The sequence below is a fragment of the Buteo buteo genome, chromosome 16, assembly GCF_964188355.1.
Source record: "Buteo buteo chromosome 16, bButBut1.hap1.1, whole genome shotgun sequence".
NCBI lineage: Eukaryota > Metazoa > Chordata > Aves > Accipitriformes > Accipitridae > Buteo > Buteo buteo.
The window spans coordinates 23,404,254-23,428,062 of record NC_134186.1 but is presented as its reverse complement, the minus strand read 5'-3'; the positions used below and the strand labels follow the sequence as shown (position 1 = coordinate 23,428,062).

The following is a 23,809-nucleotide window of genomic DNA, read 5'->3' as shown; positions in this document are numbered from 1 at the left end:
ATTTTGCCATCCTATATTGTGGGAAGAAGGACTTTTATCGCTTCCAAATACACTGTAGCTTTCAGCACTGCTTTAAGTTACGGTAAATCCAAATTACAGCGAGCAATAGTTTTGGCTGTGGATATAAACCCACACTGCATCAACTAATGGGACACGGTATGCATTCATATGAGGTGGCACCACCGCTCAGCACACACATAAGGCTACGCAGTCCTTGCTGTGGAATAACAGAATCTTTTCCCCCAGGATAATGCAGAAATACAGCGAAGTCTCTAAATTTGTCTTAATTAACAGAATCATACTGAGACTAGAAACAGCACATCACATGAGGACAAGTGAAGTAAGGGTGGGGGGGGATTTTCAAGTGCTCTAATTCAATTAGGAGGCAGTGACTGACACTTGGACAGGAGAGGTTAATTGGGGTCACCAAAATGCAGTAATTCCTTACCTAACCAGTCATTAAACTTCTTAACCTCTGAGGGCAGTCCCAGTTCGGTGAAATCGCCCGTGTGGAGAAGGATGTCCCCATAAGGCATCTGGATGCCATCTGTTCTGGAGTGTGTGTCTGAGACGCAGACAAATCGCGTGTGGCCCGCTGGTTTTGGAGTGTCGTATGGGATAGGGTCGACCCTAAAGCAGACACATAAAGATCTCGTAACAGTTACAAGGTTAAAACCCTCACATCTATTATTTCAGATATCAACACGGATCTATCTCTACAGAAGCATGCATGCACACACATACACATACATTTACACACACCATGCTGAAAGAAAGGACTCTGTAACGCAGCACTGCCAAAAATCCAGAAGGGACCACAGTGCTTCTTATTAAATACTTACCTGGTAAGGAAGGAAAATTAAAAAAATACTTAAGATATGGCCAGTTTCTGATACTAAAGTTCATTTAAACATTGGGAAAAAAGGATTTAAGAGACTTCGAATTCAGACGTACTTTTTCCATCATCTACCTTATACATGAACAGGTACACAGGCTATTAAATAAGAGGTCTCGTAGGTGGGCCAGCAACAGGCTCTCACTTGAGCTGAGCAGCTTAGCATCTGATTTTGTTCAAGGGCATAGGCACTCCTACAGATTCCAGCAGGAATATTTGTTTACACACAATTAGGCACATTCAGGAGTGCTTTGATGAAGCCTGGAAATTGCAGAACTGAGTCTAATGACAACTTCTTACCCTCATACAAAATGCTGAGCTCATTTTCCCAAAAACCTATAAAGTCAGAAACTGATGTGGCAGAGCACTAAGCAACCATAGATAAAACATTTTTTTCTATAGCCAGTGATGTTAAAAATTTAGTTCAGTTGGTTATTTGCAAGCTACATTTGTTAATTTTGTCTTATCAACTATATGCAACCCATCAGAGAAGTTTAGTTTTGAGGTGCTTTGGGGTTTGTTTTTTAAATTTTAAAAGCAGAATAGAGACAAATAACAAGGAAGAGAAGTGCTTTATGCATACGTAGCAGTTAAATGTTCTAATTTGTAACAGAATAACTTAAAATACAAAAGGCAAGCCATTGTCTACCTTGGAATAGCAATTGATTCTCTGCAGAGTTACTGTAATTTGATTTGCTCAACTTAACCCAACATTTGAATAGCACTGCATCTGGATTAACACCATAGAAAACCCCTTCCCAACTCCACAAAACTTCCAACCCATTTCATTGATGTGCCACTTTGATCACATTTACAGCTTAGCTTCAACTAGAAATTTTGAGGCATTTAGGAGTTACGTCAGAATAGCCCACTCACATCTCAGATCATCAGAGCGGTGAAACCAAGCTCTAAGTATTTTAAAGCACCCAAAATAAGGCTGTTCTAAGACTTATTGGGACAAACTAGCACAACCAACATTCAAAAACCAGTACCTGAAGGTAAAAAGAAAATTAAACAGGTTTTATCAGTTTTGCTGTCCACACTGAAAGGAAAAACAAGTAACTAGGACACATCACTGTGAATCCGTTTTTCTTAAATCCCCATAGTTGTAACAAGATGTATGATCAGTAATAGAAAATAAAGCACATATCTTAAGAAAATATAGGCTTTTGAAGTATTCCTTTATTTACTGAACTGTATTTACTACTTTCAGTAAACAAAATTAGTATTTAGTGTTTACTATACACTGAACTGTGTGAAAACTTCTACCAGTGTCTTTAACTTCAGCTCCCTACATAGGTGTGAAAGACCAAAAGCATTCAGCTCCCTACACTGCGGAGTTTATAGTGGTTCAAGAAATCAAACTCGATATGAGTATGTATTGGTCTCCAATGGAAAATGTCCACATGAACACACCTACTAACAAGATTTTACTGAGTCTTTTATATTTGGTAGAATCTTTATAAAGAGCTGAAATTTTACCATGGTGGGCAAGGGGGGAAGATATTATTTGTTAGACTGCGTTTTCCTAGGTACCATAATTATTTCCAATCAAACTGTATTTACCATAAACGTATCGTATTTGGTTGCCATGGTCCACTGAATTAATTTGCAAAATTCAGGTTCTACAAGATGATGGTTACCTTTAAAACAGATTTTACTGCAGGCTGGACTGGATGGGAAGGGGCAGTTCAGTAGATAACTTTTTTTGGTTTTGGTATTGCACCTCCTATTCCACCCATGGCACCAGGTACAATTAGTTGAGCCATTCAACTGGTTAACACTACAGAAACCCACTGCAAAAATCTGAACTCTGGCAATCAATGGATTCTTGTTCTCTGCAAGGGTCAGGAATTAATAAGGTTATTATTACAGAGGAAAATTCACCTACCCATTGAAATCACACTGGCAAGCTAGGCAAAACTGTAACTATAGGCCATAGTGGTTTTGTATTTGGTGCCTTCCTCCCAACCACTGAGAGTAAGCTGAAACTTTTTTAACAGTAAACATGGGGGTCTCCAAATCAACACTTCCACACTTCCAAGTATGTTTACTCCACACAACACAAAAAATGAAGACCAGCTTTCATCACTACCACATACCTTGTTCAGCGTGTCTCTGCGTGAGCTATGACCAGCACTGCCTGCCTCTGGGGAGTCCAATTTTGTTCGTACACAGCAGCTATGCTTTTGCTATTCTCTGCAGTTTGGTGCCAAACAAACCCTGTTTTGCTATCGGCAACCCCTATTAGAGTATGACACCAAAATCTGGTTTAGGATTTTTCTATTCATGCAATGACTTACAGAAAATTCTATAATCGAAATTCATTAAGTTCCTGGCCCTTCCATCTCCTCTTTACAAATACTATGGTGTTGCCAAGTAACCTTTTTTCTACATCTTAGCTTAATTTCGTCTCTTATTCAGTAGTGCTTACCTACTAAGTATTTGAAAGTGAGATACTGAAGGTTATTGTGTTCAGCCCATCAATTTATCTTACTCAAAATAGTCCTTCAATAGAAACTTAATAAAAGTGGTGTTATTGCCAGTCCTAAAGGCTCGCGTTCTTTTTGTCCACAACTACAGTATGGCAAACAGTAATGTGAGATTTTTCTTTTTCACTACATCATGAGAGGATTGGCCTCAGAACTTCCGAGATCAGCTACCGCAGTAGGCGAGGCACTACCCTTTCACAGCTTTTGGCGACACACTGCTGCTTGCTAGCAGGCTTCCACCCGGGCTGTGAATGTCATCCCTTCTTCTGGTGGTCTGCTCACCTCACAACCCAACATCTGGGGATTACAGATGGGCATTTCTAAAAGCTCTGTAATAGTTATGCATCTGACCCTCACTGTGATTCAAGAAGAGATAAAAATTATTTCAGCCCTGCCCCCCACCAGTCCCTGCTGAATCAGAGCCCATACCTAAGAAGTTCAACATATTCTTTACCATTTGCTCCAAACACAGTGCATCCCCCTAACTCTGACACTCTCCGTCACCACCACCACTTTATTTTTTCAGTATTCTTGAGCTGGCAGACTGAAACACTTTACAGGTTATTTGATCACTGCATTTGAAAAAGCATGCTCACAGAAAGACACAGAAAATGTTATTCCAGAATAATTTAAATGTTCTTATGTTAGGATTAATACAGCAATCAGGAAATGGAAAACAACGCAACAAAATAGCCAAGTATCAAAATGAATGAGGAATTTTTTGCCTTAACTTAGTAAATTATTTTGGGCATCTAACTTCCTTTACAGACAGCTGTTAATAGGTACTTATCTATCCTAAGATATCTTGCACCTTAGAAAATCAGGCACTTAAGTGGTTTTTCAAAAGTTTATGTAAGACCCAGAATGAAATCCCATGAGGCCGTTGAGCAATGACTGCTTTCTAAGATCATGACAGTAATGTAAGATCTGTCACATTTAATGCATTTATGACAACGGTTTAGAAATCAGAAGGGACATTGTAATCTTCATGCACTTCTATAAGGACCTTGTTTATCAGATAATTACTTGGCTTTACTAAACTGCCCTTACCACCAGTTGTTCTCATTTAGAGTAAGAGTCCCTCAGGTACAAACCTCAAATTTACAGTTCCTCACACGTTGCTGCAGCTGAATCAAATGACAACATAAACCAGGCTCCGGTTTGGCTTGCTCAGCTATCACTAATCAGTATCTTCCTCCAAAACCACGGTTCCCATGGCACTTCCAAGACAGCGGGGCGGCGTAAGTAAGCAAGCTGAGTGCTGCCCCTCGCCCTGCCAGATGTGCATACAGCAGCCCAAGCGTGGTGTTGGCTGTGCTGCTGGCACCCAGCGCTGCTCCCAGGGACTGCACAGACTTGGAGTTGTACGCCATCCCTCATCCATCAGACAGCAAATTTTGTCATGGCTTTACACTTTAAAAGCGGAGATTAAGTAAATAAGCAACAATAAGCAACGCAAAAGTTATCGACGAGATTTTGACAGTGAGGCAGGAGGGCTGAATTCAGAAACTCACAGAGGAGGAAAACATTGGGCTTTTCACATGCACAGAGGCAAAGGACTTGATTTAGGATGTCACACTATATGGAACAGACACATTAGCTATGTATTTCGGCCCAGGCTTACACTAGTTACTCATCGTTGTCTCACAAATCAGCAGCATTAGAAAGTACCTCCGAGACAGAATGGGCAGTGCAGCCCTCCAAGAGACATAGCTCCAGGCAGAATTACACCAAGACCCTCTTTTCCAAGAAAATTTAGAAAAGGCACAAGCACCGTTTTTCTGAAAGAAATAAAAGTTTTGATTGCAAAGGATAATTCTGCATGGGTGAGTTCGAATGCTGAAAATACAGGGCTCTGCTGGGTTAGCCGCTCCCTGGGAATGCCTGTGCTTAGAGAACTGAACTCATAGCCTTTTCACTTCCCTGCTCTCTTGGGTTTTGAGATATGCAGACCCCAAATCCCCTCTTACAGAACGATTCCCAAGAAACCAATTCATCCGTGAAGACGGAATAAAAATCTTAAACATTAAGCCAGGAAGAATTTCCAGTTCCCAGTGTCGAATAAATCACTCAGATGAATGTAGCACCTATGCCGGACAAAACATTTACAGATGCCGAAAATCCCTCCCCCCACCCCAAACCCTACAACTCAAACCAGCACTATTACTGCTTACAGTCCACTACTTTTTAAGATGGTTCTGTTGGCTTTCCTACAGGTGAACAAGTCAGCAGTCAGCGCAGAAGACCACGTAATTTTACTCCTTCCCAGGCTCACCAGATGCATGAAGAATAGTCCCGTGACGTAAGGGCCCACGTCCTTCCTAGACTGTGTCACATCGTATGCTGTCTTTTCATCTCTTAATAATTCCTCCATTGGGTTATATGTGTGACTGAATTTGTGAGTTTGTTTTCTATGACATCTAAATTAGTATTCATTATAGATCCATTTAAGCACAGACTTCAAGCCTGTGTACCACATAAAATCGGTGTATGTTGTTGCACTTACTCTACTGTTTTGGGAGTCATTTGGAGACATGCTATCTAGAAACTGATCTATATTAAAAACATATCTATATTACTAGCTTTTAAAAAAACACCTACTCATACTTGCTATGAATAGTCACAGTTTTCTTCATTTACAGTTTAGTTTCCTCTTGCAAAATCTTCATACTCTTCCTGCTACTCCTATTTTCAAAATTTGTAAACCAAATACTTTTTCAAAGAGCCAGTTAGCTTGGTGTACTTATTTTAGGATTAAAATACAAACATTTTCCGCAAAAACACTTTAAAAAGTTTGTTTCTAAGTGCTGTTAGTTCCCCCTCCTCAGCTAAGGCAACAAAAGATAATTTTGTTGAACTGGGAAACGAAAGCAATATATTTTCTACATCTTCAGCTTTTTCTTTCTCTGAATTTGTACCTCTGTCTCTACATATGATCCCTCTGGCATGGGAAGTTCAGGAGAAGAGAAGAATGGGAATTTCTGTGAAAACTCCTTTAATTTAAAGTATTTGTTACTGTAACCAAATCTCACAGCTCTGTTATATTGTGATATTTATTATTTCTTTTAGAGCCAGTCCCATGTCCTAGAATTGGGTGATCATGTGAGACCTGTGGCTTAATTATTTTTGTCAAAATAGATCAATAAGTCTCTCAGTTGAAGAAAAATGCATGAAATGCATCTGTATGCCCTGCAGACATTCAAGAAATGGAATGGAAATAAAAGATGTGTAACTGTTCTTATTTAAAAAAAAATTTCAGGACCATTAGGCCAACATCATAATTTTAGAACCAGTTTTTAATGCCACAGACCAGAAGGACTATATCAAAACCAAACTACAAATGTGTCTACCATTTTCAAACAAAAATTTAACATCTGGATTCAAAGTCTTCAGCTCAAAACATTAACAGAAGTCTTCAGTGTAGTGTCATTTAGTTTAGTTGATCAGGCTGATATGAACATGGACACGTTACTAAAGACTTCATACACCATCAGATTAAAAACTAAAACTCCAGCATCAAGTGTGGAGCAGACACAGTGCCCCTGTTCTTCATTAGAACTTACTCAAAATCTTTTGAGCGGCTCCACTCTCCCAAAGCTACCAGGAAACAAGCTTTCTGTGCCTGGGTTGCTCTGCAACTGCATCACCCATAGCTGTTCTGAATGTGGTTTCCCAAATTTGTAAGGTATTTTGGAAGATCCAGGCATTTTCTTTTTTCCTCTACTGAAGCACTTGTATTTCTTACAGTTATCACTGTGACAGCACCCAACTCAACACCCAACACTTCAACTCCCCTCCGTGCCCCAGCTGCAGGATGCTGGCAGCCAGAGCCGCAGCAGCGACGGCACGCATGGGGACAGCCTTCCCACACGTGCTGCCCATCTGTGACACCCCACGGCCGGCCAGGCAGAGCAAGAACATCCCCTCGCACACCACGATGAAACACCAGTGAAAGGGCCATTGCTGGGCACGCACCAGAGCCAACAGCGCACAGTCAAGACCGAGGCTTTTATGTGACAAAAAAATCCAGAAAAAGGCAAATTACACTAAGGGAGGCTATAAGACTGTTGGGACAGTGACTGAGACCTCGGATTTTCTCCAAGGACTTGCCAGGCCCCAGGGGTTTTACCCAGCACTCACTCTCCTCTGCCGCAGGTCCAACCACCCGTGCTCAGATCGACGCAGCCCTGGCACGCGCGGCCGCGCCTCCCCAGCTGCTCGGTCCAGTTGGCTTTGCTCCCTGAACTGGCTCAGCACACTGAGTCCAACAGGCCCTGGCACCTTTATCTCCTCGAGTCATCTCACCGTGATCGCCAGGGTAGATGCTGGTTTCCCAAGCACAGCTGTAGATCCCAATCCTAAATGAGACTTTAGGTGATGAGGGCCCAGGCATAGGAACTGATGAAAAGGGGGGAAAAAAGTACATGCCTGGAAAAGGGGGAAGAAGTGAAGGAGAATACGACATCCAGCTGACGATAACCATTTTGATTTTCTTGCTTAAGAAATCCTAGTACCCATGGGTAAAGCCAGACACCACAGGTTACCACGGCTTTCCTCAGCCAACAGGGTAGCAAACAAATTGGAGAAAAAGCCAGGTGGGGTGGCGGGACTGGAAGAAAACCCAGCAGGGCAAACACTCTGGTAACAGCACGCCACAGAGGTGGCAGCGGTTGCTTCAGCCTAACACCTGCCATCAGGGAGGAGAGGTAAAAGCCAGCGCACCAGGTAAGAAAACAACTGCAAGTCAGCAACCTCTACATGGCCGCCTCGGCACCTCTGCCTTCCCCTTCCAGGAGCTCCATTCCCACACCTGCCTCCCATTAGGGAGCTCACTGGTGGCCCCTCCAGACACACTGTGCTAACACTCCTGGGTCAAGATCTGCGGTCCTGAAAATTCACTCTCGTCAGTCAAGAATTATTATCACTTCGTAACTTGAATTTAAAAATTCCAAACAAAACAGGCCTTTTACAAATATTTTTGAGGCTGTAGGGACTATTTCATAAAATGGTTTGGCAAATGGATTAACTCCTCAGTATTTATAACTGATGTCCTGATTTCAAAAGGGAAACTACAAAAACTTTGATGGAGGGGACAGGCAGGTTATCTGATCATGTTGTCCCCTCCAGTGAAAGGTGAACAGTCTGCAAATTCTAACAGTATAAATTCAGCACATCACACAGATATCCGGACATCTCCAGCCAGAAAAATACATACATGCACATACACAGAGCTGATTTTGTGATACAACACATGCCGAATGACACAAAGCCAAATACTCATTTTCTCTCAATAAACACAATGAATGCCAAAATATAGCATTGCTTTATTTGGCCACTGTCAGCCATTAATTGTTTAAATCATACATATTAGTGCTTTTGTTAACTTGACTCTGTCTTCCAGTATGGTCAAACACCAAGAAAACATCTGGTTTCTTCTCTGACTAGAAAGGGATGCAAATACCTTTCAACACTCTCACTGGTAGATCTTACTTGTACAAGCACACATATCTAAGAACAGACTACCCCAAATTACCTAGAAAGCCACACCTCTTCTGGAAACCTCCACGTACATGTATCACCCATCAAAACCTTAAGAGAGAGTTCTGGAAACTGTAAAACAGACGTCTGATATTTATTTCAGAAACAGCATTAATTGTGTCTCGGCGCAATGTGGAGGGAAAAAAAAAAATTACATTTACAAGCCCACAGGAGGATTCAATGCACCACTCAGCAGCTTACTGCTAATGTTTCCAACAATTACAGCTGCAGGGAAATGATGGATCTTTTTATTACAGGTTTTGGAGCTGTTTTACTTCCAGTGAGATTTATGAGATTAAACAGAAAAGACCTATATTATCCACTGTCATCATTTGGGCAAACTTAAAAAACCCCTCCTTTATAAGGAATTTATAGCAATACATCTTCTCAGCCCGATATAAACCTCAACTAATTAAGAGTCCAAACTCTGTTAATCCCAGATTCTAGTCAGTAATAAAACCAGAAGCAGCTAAAATCCAGATTTTCTATGGTGTTCTTTGGGGGCAAATAGTCAGCTGGTCTCTTTTTTGAAGTACCTAACCTCCTTTGATATTAATGGGAATTCAGAAACTGAATTGCTTGAGCGCTTCTGAAAATCCTATTAATCATCCCTTTGCAACCGAATTTTGTTTTAGTCAATGAAATACCTTCTAAAATTTAGGTATAAGTGGCATTCCAAAGGTTAGAGAAGCAAAACAGAACTGAAAACAGTATCAACATCAGTATCAGCATCACTCAAGGGCCCAGACAAAAGTTTCATTTTAGTAACACAGTAAATTCCCATTTTTATGCTGGTATGGCTTCAATTAAAAGCCATTAAGAAGCACTTTTCCCACATTCTTTTGTTGTTGTTGTTGGGGCAATGCTATAAATTATGCCTTACCCCCATCCCAAAAGAACTCGTTTGCTGATAAAACTGCACCTACTAGGAAGGTATGTCAATAACCTCTACCCACTGAAACCAGATTTTTATTTCCCTACTATAAGCTCTACAAACACAGACTCATTAAATATACTCAGAAAGTATAATCTGGCATCCCAAACCCGTAAGAGAAGTGAATTTAGATCCAATTTTAATTTAAAGGACAAGATTTGCAAAATATACATCTTTATATCTCAGCAAGAGTGAGGCTAAATTAATGCGTAGTATCCCTCCAATCATTTCAATTGCACAAGTCATAAAATGGGGTGGACTTATTTCTAGGATGAAAACCACAGAGAAGGCTTTTAGCCCTTGCTTCAACAGTAAAACAGTTTTTCAAATTGTAATGCAAAAAAACCCTCCCCAAAACAAACAGAAGCAGATCTCCAGGATAGATTAAATTTAATTGGTTTTGCTCTAACTTGACACATCAAAAATGCCATCTTTCTCAGAAATTAGGACAATTTTGGTCAGAGGGACAACTGTAGAAAACTAATGAGATGACTTATAATCACAAGGTTCTGTCAAAAAAAATTGTATAAGCATGTGCAGCATATACTCAATTTTTGATGCCCATTTGTATTAAGAATAAAATCTGGAGTGCCCTAAAATGTACAGAATTCATAAGCATAACTCAGAACTTTCTCTTGGAGATGATAAATTCAGCAAATAGACAGTAACTCTTATGCAATAAGGCAACTGGACAACTGGACTTGAAGGCGCACAAAATTTTGAGAACCTATTATCTTTTAGAATTTGCTACCAAATCTAAAATCTACCTTAGTGCTTCAGAAACAAATACTCAGCATTTAGACACCCACATGATTAAGCCTAGAGTGTTTGCAGAAAATCACTCAAGGTTGGTTCTGATTCGCACCACACACACACACCCCCCTTCCCCCCATACATTTAGTCTAAAGTATAGTAACTACTTGAAATTTCACTGACTTTCAGCTCAGGAAATACAAGTGGTGTTCTTCTTTAATCCACAAGTTAAGTATACAGAGCAAGTAAGAAACTCTGCACTTAACCTTATCAATCATTTTACTTTCTGACCTGAAGGTATCACCCTCTCCAGGGATGAGATGCAATTCAATTTCCATGCAAGCAAAGCGTTAGCCCTCTCCTAAACAGAGTGCTAATCATGAGTCTCTCTGCTGCTCTCTCTGCCTTATGATTTGACTTCCACAGGCGTGATGAACTGAGTCCAAAAAATCTGTTCAAAGGAAGGACAATTCATGCTGGGCAAACGCCACCAGTTCCCATTTTTAAGCTACTAAGGGCACAGAGTGCCATCAACGTGCCTATGAAATTGTCACTGATATCAGTAGGAGATTGGTGAACAGAGTGGAACGTGTAACTCAAATAAAAAGAAATTTCCTAGTATTCATGCAGTATGAGATACTATTTTAAGGAAGTAAATTGGCAGACACTGTATGGTATCTACAAAATCAATTTGTGGATCTGAACCAGTACAAAAATCTGTCTCTTTTAGGATGTATATTCTCTCCTGCATCTTAGCTCTACAAACCTTTTGAAGATATTGGTAATAAAATTTTTCCCATTGAAATCTGGGCATCTAACTCTATTTTCCTACTAAATAAAAGTCTTCATAATAGCCATGCTGTCTTAAAAGGCCTTTTGCCACTCAGTCTCACATATATGAAATATTTCAGCCCTTGTCAAAGGTTTCAGCCTCTAGCTCCTCTTAAGGTTTAAGAAGCTTTCTGCAAAGAATAGTCAGCAATTTAGCTCTCCTTCTAAAGTTAAGTCCTTGTTTTTAATAGGAATAGAGAAAGGAGATTATTAACTAGCTTCTACCAACACAATACAGGTTCCTACTCAGCATCCAGGTTACCACAAAGCTCGGTACTACATTAAAATGGTTGACTGAAAATATCTAAGCTTTCATGTTACATAGGCACACAGCTGGCCTAGTATTTCTAAACTCCTAGTAATTCCATTGCCACAAATTTTGACACCAGTCATCCATCTCAAGCTCAACTGGAATTCTAAATTTAGACTGGCAAGAGATCTGAATCAGTCTCAGGATGTATAGAAAAATATGAATTTACTTTGTATAATTTTCTTTGCAGTATGGAGAAAAAAAAATCACCAGAACCAAGTTCTGCTCTTAGATATGCTCTGAACCCTTCACAGTAACTTTGCTGAGGACACAGAAACATAAAAGATTACTTTGGGCATCAAATTCCACTGGAAAGAATTTTGCACTTTTATCTTTCTATCCTTTATCTTACTAGTGCAATTGTCTTCATTACAGCTAACACTGTCTCTCTGACATACATGTCTAACATGAAACCCAGTCACAGACAGAACTGGATTCCATCAACAAAATGCAGCAATTCCTTGGTGACTGGATTGGAGGGCTGTACAGGTTCTTTTATTTGTAACAGATTGTGCCAAATACATCCCCAGCTAAAAAGATTATACTAGATAGCTTTCTCCCTCTTTTCTCTCTCTCCAGTATTAAACCACTTATGACAAGGAAACTGCAGGTCAAATAGTATACATTCCACAATATTTCAAGATACAAACATTAGTTCAAGGGAGAAAAAGCTTGGTAGATAAAGCTATAGCAGGGGGAGAAATAAAATCTCATGTCTGCATTAGCAGAACACTGCACTAATGTAGCTTCAGCTGGAGATACTCCTTAGAAATGCACAATTCATTCTGACTTACTTTCTTCCCCCTTTATTTTCTTTTTCAAATCTCACTCATTACTTGGTGTTCTCATACACTTTCTCCTAAGCAATGCGTACTTATATGATAGAGGCTGCTGAACTCAGCACCAATGCCTTCTTACAGGAGAGAAAAAAAAAAAAAGAAAAAATCTTATGGGTAAAAACCAGCACTGAATATTTTTGTTGTACCATCACTATAACTTGTTTATGGCATTTATTTGACACACCTCACATTTAGACAATATTATGAGAAGCACTGCTGCATATATGATCATGAGATTTTATCAATAATGTAGTTAATAGACAGAGGGTTTGTGGGCAACCACAGTGTTACAGGTTATCCAAGAACATTTTTGTTTTGCTTATACTTCTATCATAACAATTAATGACTTAGAAGTCCTCAGTGGGTGTATCTGGGACATTCATATTTATCAGAACTGTTACTGACTTCTGCAGTTAGCAATTATTCTTACTGTATTAAACCATTTATTTCCAAAGATGTATCCCTAAAATCAAATAAATCCAAAAATGAATTATAGTCAAGATAGAAATCTACCTCAGGGATACTTTTAGAAAACTCAATTTAAAAATGCATTTACTTTCGCTTCTATGCCAGTAACAAAGGCAGGGGAAAAGAGGGAAGAACAACAGAATCATTCTGATTTTAATATTTTCTACAAGTCAATTCCAAAGCCAAATCAGCTGAAACACCTTAATATGCAGCTTCTATATGTGAATAGTAGTAAGGCATTATCACATATGACTTAGAGGTTGTTGCTAATTGTACAAACGTACTTAGTAATCACTTAATATGTAACAGAACACAAGACCTTGAAAGCTCTGAAAATTCCATATGTTACACACTATCAAAATTTTGGTTCATGTGGCAGATGTAGAAGTGCACTGCAGAAAGTAATTTCTACACCAAATACAAAAAGCAAATACCTTTGTAGCTTTGAAATTTAGAGAAAGAGTATCACCATGAAAAGCTCCAGGGAGGGAAACAAGCTGCACCACGTAACATTTTACGATACAAAATGAGATGGGGCAATGTAATTTCACTTACGTGAGTCAGTTAAAAGCGATGCAAATGCAATCTCACTGATTACACTTCAAAACAAAAGAGGGAATTTCATTACTTCAACCAATGCATTAGACATGTAAAAATTATGAAGCATCCTATCTGCAGCAGAAAAATAGAAACCATCATTTCACATTTAGATGGGAATAACCAAGGTGGATGAAATTCATCCTACTGTGGTGGGTGCTGGTAAGGCATAAACTGAATAATGCAACACTTAAGCTCACATAGTTAATGGTATACATAAGATCTCATGCACAGACAAACTCCACCAAACTTGTCATTAATAAGCTAAAGAGAAATTATACCTCAGATCCCCTAAACCATGAGTAAAAAAACCCCGAACAACAAAACAAAACACCAAAACCAACCCCACACCTTTTTTATGCAAAAGAATCTTTTGCATTGTTTTTACTTATCTTCTGTTTTCTTGAAGCTTGAGAATACGAGGAAGTTACTCTGAAGTAAGACAGGCTATGTGAATTAAAAGTACCATAGCTTTTCCTGTATGACTCCACAGGGAGTCTATTTATTAGACACAGTCCTGTTTTCTGATTTAGCTTAAGCACTTTTCCTAGAGAATGAGTGTGCAACACCAAGAGGAATTTCAGAGTACCAGCTGCAGAACAGCCTTTTCTGTAGGAACTATCTTGAATCGGTTTCCCTATATAGATACATACTTAGTCTTGGTTTTCATCTTCATACTCCTCTCAGTACTTAAAAGGAAAAGTAACTTAAATGCCTTTAGTATGTATTCTGATAATAAAAACTTAAGGAAAGCTTCAGCTACTTGAAAATTCACAGTAAAACTGACAAACTGGCAAAACCAAAATACATTAATATATGGAATATCAGTGTGCACTCATCATCAGTTATACTAATTTGGGAGGGTTGTGGGGTTTTTTTAACAATCAAAACCATTTTTGCTTTCACTAAGAATATGTGTAAAATTGCACCCACCTACCCATCTGCAGTAATTTTTCTCAGCATGCAAATGAAATGCCAGTTCTTTTTCCCTGTCATTATGGTGCAGGAGAAGATACCTTCCAGGGACAGACTATGACAGAATTCCATAACAGCTCTGCAAGGCTCTGGGGAATTTCATATTTAACAAAAAAGATGTTTCTATGAGTTTTCAGCAAAGAAATCATTACTAAACATTCTGTAAAAGATATTAACTAAAACTTCCCAGCATCTTTGACAGGTGTATAACTATTAGGGTATTTTCTAAGTAAGGAAACAGGCTAATTCACTAAGTTGCTCTACGAGACCAAAACAAACAAACAAAAAAACCAAACCAAAACAAAAAAAAACCCCGGCCAAAACCCCACAACTGTTAAAACCTGGGAACAGCTGTCTTAACCATTCCTTCCTTTACATCTGGATCCATTTGTTTTTTAGTTTTCTTTACATTTCTACATTCTGGCTGGCCACTGAAATTTCCAGTTGGACAGCACGAAGGGCTTGTGCTCGTGCATACTGAAGTCAATAAAGTCAAAGTTCACAGTGACCGTAACAGTACAGGAATGTGAGCTAAGTGAAACTATTTTGTTCACATCAATACTTAACAGCCATCTATATTAAACAAAATTAGCAGTTAAGATTCTTAGTTCTTTGACTAAAGTGACTGATTTCCTGCAACCTTTCTCCTCCTTCCTCCCTCCAAACTTTCTGGCAATCAAGAACAGACTTACAGACTGTTTCATAACGAGTACTGCCCTTAAGGGCAAAACTGGCAAGATACTTCAGTCTGTTCCAGAAATCCCTTCTGCAATTGATTATTCCATCTAGTTCTACTCTACTGGTTTACTTTGGCCTATAAAATCTTGAGCTCCTTCATCTTCTGCAGACTGTGAAGACTTGAGACTAACTATACCCCTAAAGGGCAAGTGTCTCTTTCTAGAATTAGGAGGCTCTGGTCAACCTGTCTTCTGGAAAAATCGATTGTAACTTTTCCTCAAGAATGGCTTTGTCTGCAGGCTGCTGTAGAAACCAAAGGGCAAGACGCTCACAGGCTTTCCAGTAGCGGCTACTCTTGCATAAGAAACCATCTCTAGCACTTGCTTTTTTCCATTGGTATTACCTATAGTAACAAGGATCACATCTATTTCTCTCCTTGTCAAATAACATGTTAGATATTTTTTTTAAATAAAGATCATCTTTAACTGATCAAGAGAATATAATGCAGTTCCAAAGAGCTATGCTCATCTCGCCCACACAAATGACATTTTCTTGTCTGAAACGTCACGATCTCCCCAAAGACCGTTTCTCAACAAAGTAATACCTTGCTGTTACTATGATTTGATACCTGTATGCCCTTTACAGTGTGTCACCAAGATAGCAGCAAATACAACAGGTGTATATTTTTTTGTAAAACAGCTAATTAAAGTGGCTGACAATCACTTCCATGTAGATCAGTGACATTCACTGTGTGACAATACCCTCCCTTATAAGCCACTCTCTCTCTGTGCACACGCACACCCCAAACATGATCCAGTAAGTCGCTCTGCCCTTGACCTTTGCTAAATAACCATGCCCAGAGAACAGCCTGAATTACAGACTTGCCATTGAACTATTTCTCAGTATGAGGCGACCTGCCAGGTGTACGTACCATCAGCTCCAAGACCTCAGTAAGCAGGGGTATCCCTATCTGTGCTCCACTGGGACAAGCCAACTATCCGAAGGGAGTCTAACCTCACAGGAATTTAACAAGGTCTCTGACTCATAGCGTGTGCCACTCACTTTTCAGTTCCCAGCCTGATGGCAAAAATGCCAATTCCAGTGCCAGCGTGGTGGGAACACGCTTGTATGTGGAGGGACAATTGCAGTATGGTACAAAGGGAATTCAGCCCCGGGACATTAAGTATGGCCTGCCACCAGTTTAACAAGATGTCAGAGATGCTCACTGAGGATAATACAACATACAGCCAACTTTTCTATTTTGAAGTAAGTGCAGGCAAGTGCTGTTGACTGCACAAACTATGTTGTGATTTTTCACACCACTAAGAAAGTGTTAACCATGAAGACCTGTTGTCTCCTGGATTTTCCCTGATAGTTCCCAGCCTGTAATTCTCTCTTTCTTGAGTGTCCCACCAAGCTCTGACTCATGGGAGATAGCAACTTGTATCAGGAAGCCTATCAAGATGATTGCCATTACCATCCACAGATCTGGTAAAGGCCACTATTTGCAGGCTAAGAGTGTAAAATACACAAGCACAGACTTGGCCCTCCTTAAAAGTCAGAGTGTAAAAGTGCGAGTCATGAACTATTTCATAGGTACTTGTCAGCAAAAAGGGAAAAAAAAGGCCGCCTTCCTCTTCCGCTAACCCAGAACCTATACTGGGAGCCTACAGACAGGTGCTGGTCGCATCCTCGCAACCACTCCTCGTTTCCAGGCATGTGTTCAGTCAAACCTCTTTCCAACCCCGCTCACAGTGCGGCTGCACTGTCTTGAGCCAGTACTACAAGTCAAGACTTCAGACATCACAGCCTAGAAGGGAGTACTCACAGGGACAGCTGTGCAGACCTAGACCTAGATGTAGCTGTTCTCCTGTGCCCACCTTGCCACTTCTCACGGTGTGACGGCTGCCCTGGAAGGTGTGTGGCCCCTCCACAAGCCGATTCAGCTCACCAGACGGGCAGGTGAGTACAAGCACAAGTGAAGCAACAGGAGGACTGGAGCACAGCGGGAATGAAGGCAGTGGGCCGCTCCTTTCAGCAGAAGCTGCATGTTGGACCAACATAGCAATTTTCCTAGATGTTGAGTGGGGTTTTTTTCTTCCTATTAAGGCAAAAGAAAAGAATCTCCTTGGTCTAATCAGAGTTTTCTCTGTTTCCAGACACAGTTTGATCTCGCATCGTATGTTCGACTTCTAGATGACTCCTTTTGTTAGAGACAGTATTAGGGTTGGATGGGAAACAGACTTCCTAAACAGACAAATTAAAAGCAAACAAACAAAATGAATGAAGGAAAAAAAAAAAGAAAAGCAATTAACTTTAATATGTTGAGATAACAAGAGCCCTGACTGGAGTTTCTTTATTGTGCTAAGGGGCTGTATTTCACAACCTTCTTCACACCTTTCTTTCCCAGCATCTCAGTCCTAACCATCCAAGCTTTTTTGTTACTCCATTTTCGTAACTTCCTTGAACAAAACTGTATCCTTACATGGTCTCATGTATTTATTTGAACTTTAAAAGCAGCAAGTGACCATGCTGTATATGAAAAACAGTTATGCTCTGCTCAGTTTTACAGACTTTTGCTTTTTTTTGTTGTTTTCCTACAACCACTTCATTTTTTCCTAAGGGACACACTGACATGAATGCCACATTAACTGCCAACTCTATGAGAAGAACATTTCAATCACCCATTACAACTAAGAATCAGACCTCTAAAGTCCAATGGCCAGATGCTGTTTCATGCCCTTCCAGTAACCCTGCAGCACGCTATCACTGCCACTTCTTATCTTATCGCTGTTTCAAACATTGTCTGCTATGGTCAGACAAAGAGCCAGAACTAAACAATGATGTTAAATGAAGACTTCCTCCCAATGCAGTCTTGAACTTCTAATGAAACTGATGACTCCTTAGCAAGATAACAAACCATGTTGGGGTTTTAGTGCTTTAAAACTGAAGTCAAGAGAATGTCAAAAGCAAGCAAGCTTCCACAGAATGGCAAAGCTATTACTGCATGTATACATTCTCTCTGGGCAACAGATAAGCCACTAACTATATGTATATGTACATACATACACACATGTAGAAACAAATATACACCACATGGGTTTTTTTGATTCCTTTGTTTTTTAATCACAGAAAAAAAACCTCAGTCAAATTCTCCTCTATTACACCTGATGAGCAGGAAAAAGAAAAAATAAAAAAATTAAAGGAGGCTTTTTTTGCTCATTAGATTTTCAAAGGCAGCTGAAGTGGCTGGGAGTTTTCCAGAGTAAAGAACTCAATGTTTTTTGATTTCATTAAAATTCAGAAAATTCTGCACTAGAAAGCGATGTCAGTTAGAGAAAATTATTTGTGTAATGTTTTTATAACAGTAAAAGATCCAATATATATGAAACAAACAAAAAAACCCCCTAAAGCCAGGAAGGAGCAAAACTTTTGCTTCCATAATTTTTCTCCATCTGGCTGCCTGCTGTCAAGAGTATAACCTTTTTTACCAGCATAATCTGTGTCCTCATTAGGTGGATCTGTTAACATGATTAACATTAGAACTATACTAGCAAACTTCACTGAAATAGGTTTGGCCTCTGTTCAGACTAACTGCCCTTTCCTCCAGGGGAGCCACAGGTAGGAGCTCTAAAGGAGGATTAAGGTTTTCAAGGAGAGAAGAACATCCTATCCAAGACTGCACATGACAAAGACCACTCTTCATTCATTCCATCCCATCAGCACAGCCTTAAGTGGGACCACATTGAGTGCCTGCAGCTCCCCAGAGGCCTCAGTACCAGGGAAGGTCCAGAGACGCTACCCTACAGTTCAAAACGGGGTACTTCTTCTGAATCCTTGCACCGACCAGCGCCTTGCATCGTCCTTCATTGCGGCAACCCCAGCAGGACTGTTGGCAGCTCAGCGCTCTCCACGCTTTAAAGCACTACGCTGGCCCTGCAGAAAGTCGTATTCCCACTTATCTCCATAGGTGCACTCAGGCCCTTCAGGATGTAGAAGTTATCTCAGATCATTCTTGTAGCTTTGAACGACAGTAGGGAATTCTTTACATCTTGTTTGGAAATTACACAAAAGTCTCGTGGGTTCATTCTAGCTTTGCAATTCACCTACACAGTGAACTCTAAACCATCCGACACCACAAGACACATAAACCAACGATTTCATGGCTACGTCTCCTGAAGTAGTTCTGCAAACGAACTGCAAAGTCAGCCGTACATTAAACACAAGTCCACTACTAACCAGTGCAGGTATACAGTTTGATACTCTTGCCTTCCAGCGGCAGTGCCAGCCTCTGCAGCTCCCAGCCCTGTCTTGCTGTGGTTGGCTCCTGCTTCAGCCGTCTCCCCTGTTGTGCCAGAACAACTGTCTGCAGGGACGGACGGTGAACAGGACTGGAGAACTGAACCGGGCTACACAGAGTTTCTCTCCCTCTCACTCCAGGGGATTATTCTGAATTCCCAATTATGTTACATGTACAACACAGACACATCGGAGAACAGAAGAGCAGTGCAAAGGAGTGAGGGCTATTCAAGTTGGCAGTATCACCACCCAAAAAAAAACAGGGAGCAAAAAAGCCCTCATAAAACCACGGCTTCACACACTCATTGTCATTATGAATTTAACAAGCAGTGGCTTGAGCCAGCTCTCAAACCACAGTGGATGTTACAAGGGATGTTAGTTTGAGCAGCTTAAAGCAGCCCCAGGTTGCATGTCTTTGTGAAACCACAGTGCAAATCAGATTGCTGACCCGTTCAGGAGTTTAACATCCCATCTGAAGGCAGTGGTAAGCCTTGACTAAGTGTGCAAGTGAATGGTTTCCTAGCATGGCTTCATCAGTGACTAAGCCATATAAAAAAGGCAGAAATACCACAAAGAAAAAAAAATAAAATATATTTTGCCCTTTTTAGCAATATAGCTCAGTTTAGGAAAATATTCCACAGCATCTTACTGTTTCTGCAAGGATAATGAAGACTTAAACTCGAAAATCTTGATCTCACTGAAACCTGTGCAAAACTTCCAGGCACAGAGGTTGTACTTCACTATTTCAAAACACTTCTCCAGCAACAATTACAAACTGGCCTTTCAAATCTATATGATGGAGTATGTAGCTCAGTGAAAGCACAAGTTATTGAAGGTCTACCGTCTTATTATTTTCATATTTAGGTCAAGTGCTGCAGAGCAGCATCACAGAAAGCTCCTTCAAGACTCACTCCAAGGGAGTCAGGAGCAGGCAGCCACCTTCTTACTAAGTGCAGGAAGAAAGAAGAATGAGAAAGCAAGTAAAGCTGTCAATGCAGGGAGTTGTCTACATGCTACTGCTATGTAAAAACATAAGCACTGTAGAACCTTAAAAGTCCTTTTCAGGTGTTGTGTCACTACCAACAGCTAATATAACAGGAAATTTTAAGTCAAATAGTGTATTAGCCAAAACACCACCAATAAATAGCAAAGTTGCCAGGCTTAGCATAAAAATGAAACACACTAATGAAACATAGTGCAGTTTGTTCATACCATGTGCAGTCTAGAATCATGCATAATGTAACAGTGCAACTGCTAACAGCAGGCTCACAGAAGATAATTTACACTTGTTTTTATGGACATGAGGAACTGATCTTTGAAGTTGTCCCTAATGAGATTCTGCCTGGCCCTAACAGCATCCTGAGAGAATGTGCTGGTTTTCTCCCCTGCATCCGGTGCATATTTATAATGCAGAATCCAGACCTATTTAAATTGCATATGTGGACTGGTGTCCCCCCATACCATCACAGTCAGATTCTCACGGTGGGGGAAATACCTACTAAAACGTCTCAATCTACCTTCAAGTCTTTTTTGTAATTACCCATACCACCTTTACTAATTACAAAAAGATACATGAAGGTTAATGAATAAGGTTTCTTCTTCCTTTGTACAGTTGAACTCCTAACTTGATTAAGCTGCCAAGTCACTGGCAGCTGTATCACATGTTGCAGAAGACATGTCCAAAATACAGTCATAAGGCTTGTCAGAGAAAGCAGAAGTGTAGCTGTGTAATGGATCAGAAGACTTTATTTCAAAAACACAGGCAGCAGCATCAGTAAGACAAATAGAAAATATTTTTTGCTAGGCCCTATGTAGTCACTGCTTTAATACTATACCCCATCTGTTTTTAAAAGCCCTTTCAGTTATGAGATCTGCAAGAACCATTGAACCAACATCACCATAATCTCAAGTTGCAACTAATGGCGGTAGCCACAACGCCTCTTCCAACTAGGAGATACCGTGGTATGACTACTGAAAACTGGCAATAGGTGAAACAGATAATGTTCACGGAGAACGGACCTCAACTTTGTCATGCTCGAAGAACACCGGTAGTCACATCTGTAGTCACATGTATAGTAACACAACCCTTCTACAGTACTGGACCAAAAACGACTGCAAATTGAGATAAACATTTAAAAACATTTGTTTAAATGCTGCCTAATGTAACTTTGTTATGCGAGTACTCGGAGCACTGCTGCTAACAAGTGCCATTGCCCACTCTGAGCCAGGGTGTTGACCCATGTTTGGCAACAAATTAAATAAGGACAGTCTAGGTTTTACTCTGTCTTTCATCCTTCTCCCAGATATAGCCACCCAATATACCATGGTTCTTGACTATCACTGTTTCAAGTCAAAGTATTCAAGTAAACTGAAGCTGATTTTCATTTGGAGTAATGTACTGAAGTGCAAACTAAGGCAGTTGAGGAAACTTCTTCAGGCTCCATTCAACTGTTCCTTCTGCAGGATAACATCCTTCAGGAGAGTCCTAAAATCAGAACGCTGGGGATGGCAACTCCAGCAGCAACCCATGTAGCTGATACATAATATACTTGTTACACCATCAGGGAACCAACATTTTAACTCCTAGTTCTCTGCCTTTTTCTGCTTGGAAAATAGAGAGGAATAAAATCCATAAATTCTTTGAACCTACTGGTCAGCGCTCTTCATGCCCTATGAATGCACAGTATATTGTTTAAGATTAGATGAAGCAGTGGATAGATAGCAGTATACCTGATTTTTCATTTAGAGCTCATTGTCTAATCTGACCCTAAATGAACAGAAATTCTACCCCCTGACAGCTGTTTGGTGCCTTAAAAAAAACCACAAAGGACCGTGCTTTAGTTCCTATAAAGACATTCACGTAAAAAGACCACCACGGCAACTGGTGTTCTCTGAAGAAACTCTAGTTTGAATGGAGGCAGAGACTAATCTACCCTCCTGATTCCACGTGAAGTCCCTACAGGTAAGAGACGACAGTCATTTGTGGGGAACTTATGAGGGAAGCTCTAACAGTAACTACAATAGCTCTGTGTGCATACGTGGAGAAAGAGAATTTGTTCCCAGTGCACTGTCTGACACTGCTCACAAGCACACTAAGCCCAAAAGAAGAAAAATTGTAAAGAATAAAAAAAAAAAAAGTGTGCCTTTAAAGCCGCTAGGTTCTGGGCACAGCACTGAAAGGTTCAGATGACCTTGCCTTGGTATGTTAACGTATAACCTCTTGGTCAGCATTGCCAGATTCCCTTGTGAACAACTACAAGGCGTAAGTCTGGAAGCTCAAAATCCAAAAAAGCTTTTGTTAGGAAAATAATAAAACACATACAAACCTGAAAGACAGACTGTGATACTACTGCTGCAGCTATAATGTGCCATATATTACTGCCACGCTTCATGCTAGAGCAAGATTGCCTTTAAACACATATGCAGACAGTAAAATCGTAACAAATGAAATACAGCTGCAGGTGCAAGGTGTGCTAAGAACTATACTTTAGGCCAACATCTCATCTCTAGTTATTTCTGGGTGTATGAGAGCATTTATCCATTTCTCATCTTCCATTTATTCCATATTAGTCACCTCCAGTACATTCCTCTTGTATTTTATTGGACAAGTGTCTGGACCCTAAAGAAATTGCATTGCCTCTTTATAAAGAGATACCCAGAAAACTGCCACTTCTTGTACCAAATCTTCTATATAGCCCCATTTAATTTTAACTAATTAATTAAAAAAAAACCCTCTACCAACTTCCTGACTCTATGTGTTTCAGTTTACACCTTTTAACTCTGCACTGAATAAAATGATTCATAAAAGGTCTTTCTCTTTCTGTAAAATGATGTCTTAAAACCTTCTAAGAGAAATACTGACTGAAAATAGTGACTCCTGTATATCACAGTTATTAAATGATGGTGTGAACAGATAATCAAGGAAGCCAGGTGATCCAAAGTTAATTTTCAACTTAAATTAATATCCTTCTTGACAATCTAGACTGAATGCAAGGATTCTTTTCAGGAAAATAAGCTCTGTATTAATGATATCTAGAATGAATAAGCCTGAAAACAAAACAAAATCCCCCTATACAGAGATCATTTAAAATTCCCTGAAACCAATACCAGGGATTTCCTTTCTCCTCTGGCTCAGAGAAAATGAAGGCTCTACTCTACTTACATACATTTTAAAAACAACCTGTTTTCTTGAAGGCACAG

At 40.0% G+C, this 23,809-nt stretch overlaps 1 protein-coding gene across 2 annotated transcripts in view; it reads right to left on the bottom strand.

The window, feature by feature from the left end:
• The window catches only part of MPPED2 (metallophosphoesterase domain containing 2), a 109,547-nt gene that overhangs the window by 69,557 nt on the left and 16,181 nt on the right, over nt 1–23,809 (bottom strand). For both annotated transcript variants that reach the window (XM_075047091.1, XM_075047092.1), the window contains exon 3: nt 449–630. In XM_075047091.1, the coding sequence (XP_074903192.1) occupies nt 449–630 (182 nt within the window). The remainder of the gene's footprint in view (nt 1–448; nt 631–23,809) is intronic.